Here is a 4,025-nt window from a genome sequence, read left to right as displayed (position 1 = left end):
TCCATTCCTTTCCCGTAGCCCTAACCTGAGTCCACTTCTTTGTTTGACATTTTAATGGTCCACACTATGAGAACTCATTTTTTTAACCAAATAAGAAGTTGAGTCGCCACATTGTGACGGTGTGAACCCATCTGTGTCCCCACAGCATAAAACAAACACACACACACACAGAGTCCTGCAGACAGGTAGGGACTTGTGTTGTTAAAACTTCAGAGAGCGTTCAAGCTGTGAATGTAGGTCCTTTAAACAAGACCCGAGGCTACAGTTCCTGTCTAACAGCAGCACACAGAATCAGAGCGCAGAGCTGCAGCTGTGGTGTTTCAGGAAGGAAGAAAATACCGTATGGAGACTGAGTCAGTGTATTTGTTAGTGAGGAGGATAAACACGGGAACATCCTCAGTAAGTCTGATTGGCTAATTGCTCAAAACTGTCATGATGTTTGGCAGCTTAAGAGTCAGGAATGTCCCTGAGGAGTTGGAGGAGGAGACCAAAAATGGAGCTAAAAGAGNGTAGCTATTCTTTGTTTTATGATGATAGTTTTTTAATACATGTGCACCTGTATAAGTTTTACTTATATACTAACACATTAAAAAATAGATGTCTTGAATTTAAATCATGAATAGAATGTACATTATTTGTATGATTTTATGGTTTCAAAAACGTTTAAAATCAATTCCTATTTTGATACCTCTAATATAGTAGTTCTAATAATTATGATGCTCATAGTGGTGGTAGTTGTTGTAATTTAGAATGAAGAGTTAAAAAATCGTTCTTGATCTTGGAAACTGTAGTTGACAAAAAACAAACATCAGAACAGCAAATATTTAAAAAGTCCCCTTGTGTATAACTGACTGCTGTTTGTTCACTTTATTTTTTGATGCAACAGGTTCCAACAGTGAAACAATAAAGGATTTTATTTTGAAATTCTACACAGGAAACGCTTTTGTTAACGTACATATTTGAAATCAGTGTCACAAACAGCTGGGAAAGACGAGTCAGTGCACATCTTCACCACATTTTATGAGGCACATTTCATGTATAAGTTTCTCAGCAACAGACTTATTTCTCATTAACCGTCCTTATGGTGACTCTGGTGAGTTAGGGGGAGTTATTCGGTCCTCCTGCCGTCCAGCCGGCCTCCGTGGCTCCGCCCACACATTCCTGTGCGTCTGACTGTGAGGAGGAAAGAAAAGGAAGCGGCGGCTGCTCAGCGCTGTCTGTGGACCCTGAACCAGAGAGGAGATGATCAACAACAACAACAACAGCAGCAGCTGCAGCAGCTCTCAGCCCCGATCCGACCGCTGACACATCCTCCATCCCTCTGAACCCAAGAGCTGCTGGACGAGCTTCTCTTTGCTGCTGCCGCCTTGCTTTTCCTTCACAAGTTTGTTGGGAACTTTTTTTCTTCTTCTTCTTTTTTGTCGGCGGACTTGGAGCAGAGTTTGTGGTTTTTCCAGCGCGACTGCAGAGCAACAGAAGCCCGCCGTGTTCCACTGAGGAGCCGCCGACAGAACCATGGAGATCCTGGACAGCAGCGAGACGTTCCTGCACTGGGACAGGAACCTGAGCGAGCTGTCTGAGGCCGGAGAGATCGACTCTGTGCTCTACACCAATGTGAGTTATCGATCAGGGGGGAGGAAGGGGGGAGGAAGAGGGGAGCAGGGGTGATGGATCAGGGCCTGCTGATTGGCTCTGCAGCCTCCCAGTGGAGCTAATCACCTTTATGTCACTGTGATGAGGCTTTAATTAGCAGGTAGTGGGAAGAGTGTGTGTGTGAGTCTGTGTGTGTGTGTGTGTGTCCTGTGCCCTGCTCTCCATTCAGAAGTTGAGCCTTGGGGTCCAGCATGCAGCAGGTTTGTGCTGCAAAAGTTGTTTCTTCTGTTTTAAACAAAGCAGAGTGTTTGTGTTTGCTCAGATCCTGCACTTACTTACAAATACAGCTGAAATGTATATAAAATATGCTGCTTTATTATGAATTATATAACCGTATGAAAGTAAAAATGAAACAATTACCTGGGTGCAGTATTACCTGGAAACTATTTTGATGATTCTTTATGTCTCTTTTCGTGCAAAATGCTAAACAGTTATTCATTTTTGATATTTTTTTTTATTTATATAACACATTAAAAGAACAAATGTTGAGCCAGAGTGGTTGCCAGTAGAGAAATAAGTTTACCTCACAGTGATTTATGATGGGAATTGTGCTGAGTAACTAAAATATTTTGGCTAAACTCTGACAAAATTATGCAAAATACAAGTTCACCTTCTAAATGTACCTCATAAAAACAAACAGGAAGTATCATTAACTGACCCATTTATCCAAAGATTCCCTTTAAACGGCATCTCAACTCCAATTAAGCATCTTAACTTGAGCTTCAGACTGTCTTTTGTTACATGCAGTTCTTTGTGTGCAGTCGGTGGTTGGAGGAAATGAATACTTGAGAAACCTATCTAACCTAATTACTAACAATTGTCAAAGCAGCAAATTATTCACTCTGAAGCTTCATCACCAGACCAGCTCGTAGGCCACTCACTTCAGCAGAAATGTTGTTGAGATTCTTTGCATTTTAACCTGTAGTTGCACCATTTTAAAGGTATTTCAGAGTAACAGACCCACTGTCTTTCTATACTGAGTCCATGTTCCACATTAGCATCATAGTGAGAGCAGGATATCTTATTGATATGATTTACAGAGCTATAATTAGTCCCATATCACAATACCCCAAATACACAACTAATAATAATCAGAGCAAATCTGATAACCGTGTAGCTGATAAAAAAAACATTAAAACTTCTGCCCATGTTTAGACAGATGATAACTAATCTAAGCAGTTTACAATAAGACAATAAAATAGTTTATGGCTGCCTGTTGTATGTTGTTAGTTGCTATAATGATCAGGAGGCCACCTTCTCGTATACACAGTAATGAAACTGCTGCAGATGTGCTGCTGGGAGACTGTGACGTAAAATCGACATCAGAAAACACCTGACATGACAGGAGAGTATTTTGCAGACTTTTACCAACAGTAAGATGATATCTCAGTGTTTTGAAGCTTTAATGCATGATCCCAATGACAGATGAAGAGATTCAGGGTGATTTTTAACATAATTCCTACATTTGTAAACAAAACAAACAAAAACATCTGGATCCACAGCTGTTCATAAAACATGTGACACAAAAATAGCAACAACAAAAAAAACCCGGACTTGAGAAATTTCAACTCAAACAAGCTGTTTTGTTCGACAAACAATCCAAAACTCAAATAATATGCGTTTGATCGCGTAAAATATTGCAAACAGGCTCTTTTGCAAAGCTGGAAACTGAGAATATTTAGTGCTTTTTCACAAATTCCTTAAAAATTCTGTCACACAAACACATCAAAATGTGAACACTTAGTTTAGACGTGTCAGAACTCTGTTTGGTTCTCTTTCTATTGATTGATTAAATGTTTGATCTGTAAGAAAGAAGTATAAAAAATTCTCAATCACAAGATCCAGGAGACGAAGATAATGTCTCCAAGTAGCGTCTTTTATTCCACTGACATCAAAAACCACAAATACATACAAGTTTAATGGATTTTTGATAATATAAAACCAAGAAGAACACAATAGCCACAGGTTTTTAATAATACAACCTGAAGACATGAAATTAGGAAGAAAAGTGTCTTGTGTTGCAGCCGTGTCCCCTAGAAATGACTCTTATTATATATTATAAATTCATTTTGTATAGTGTTACAAAATAGTTGCTGCAGCAAATTGCTAGAATATAAGTTGAATTTCTGTGTGATGAGGTTGGATATTGGAGAAATGTTGTTTTCATTTTCTTTCAAAATCAGAAGTTTATACGTCAAAGGCTGGTGTTGGTGTTTTACTGCTCGCATACTTAGCATTTATACCCAGAATAGAAACATTCAAAAGTTGGCTATAAGCAGATTAAAGGACAGTTTAGGTGTTTCTTTACACGTTTATTATTAATACAGCTGGATCATACAGAAGCCACTAGCATCACTTTAAAGACATATATA

General features: G+C 39.0%; 1 protein-coding gene across 2 annotated transcripts in view; it reads left to right on the top strand.

Moving 5' to 3' along the window:
- The first annotated feature begins 953 nt into the window (after positions 1-953).
- creb3l2 (cAMP responsive element binding protein 3-like 2) overlaps positions 954-4,025 on the top strand; it is a 40,654-nt gene continuing 37,582 nt past the window's right edge. For both annotated transcript variants that reach the window (XM_008291111.1, XM_008291110.1), the window contains exon 1: positions 954-1,614. In XM_008291111.1, coding sequence (XP_008289333.1) covers positions 1,516-1,614 — 99 coding nt within the window. In that variant the 5' untranslated portion in view covers positions 954-1,515. The remainder of the gene's footprint in view (positions 1,615-4,025) is intronic.

This window comes from Stegastes partitus, unplaced genomic scaffold (genome assembly GCF_000690725.1).
Source record: "Stegastes partitus isolate 25-593 unplaced genomic scaffold, Stegastes_partitus-1.0.2 Scaffold718, whole genome shotgun sequence".
NCBI lineage: Eukaryota > Metazoa > Chordata > Actinopteri > Pomacentridae > Stegastes > Stegastes partitus.
The sequence above is the reverse complement of the archived record's forward strand: the minus strand, read 5'-3'. Positions and strand labels throughout refer to the sequence as shown.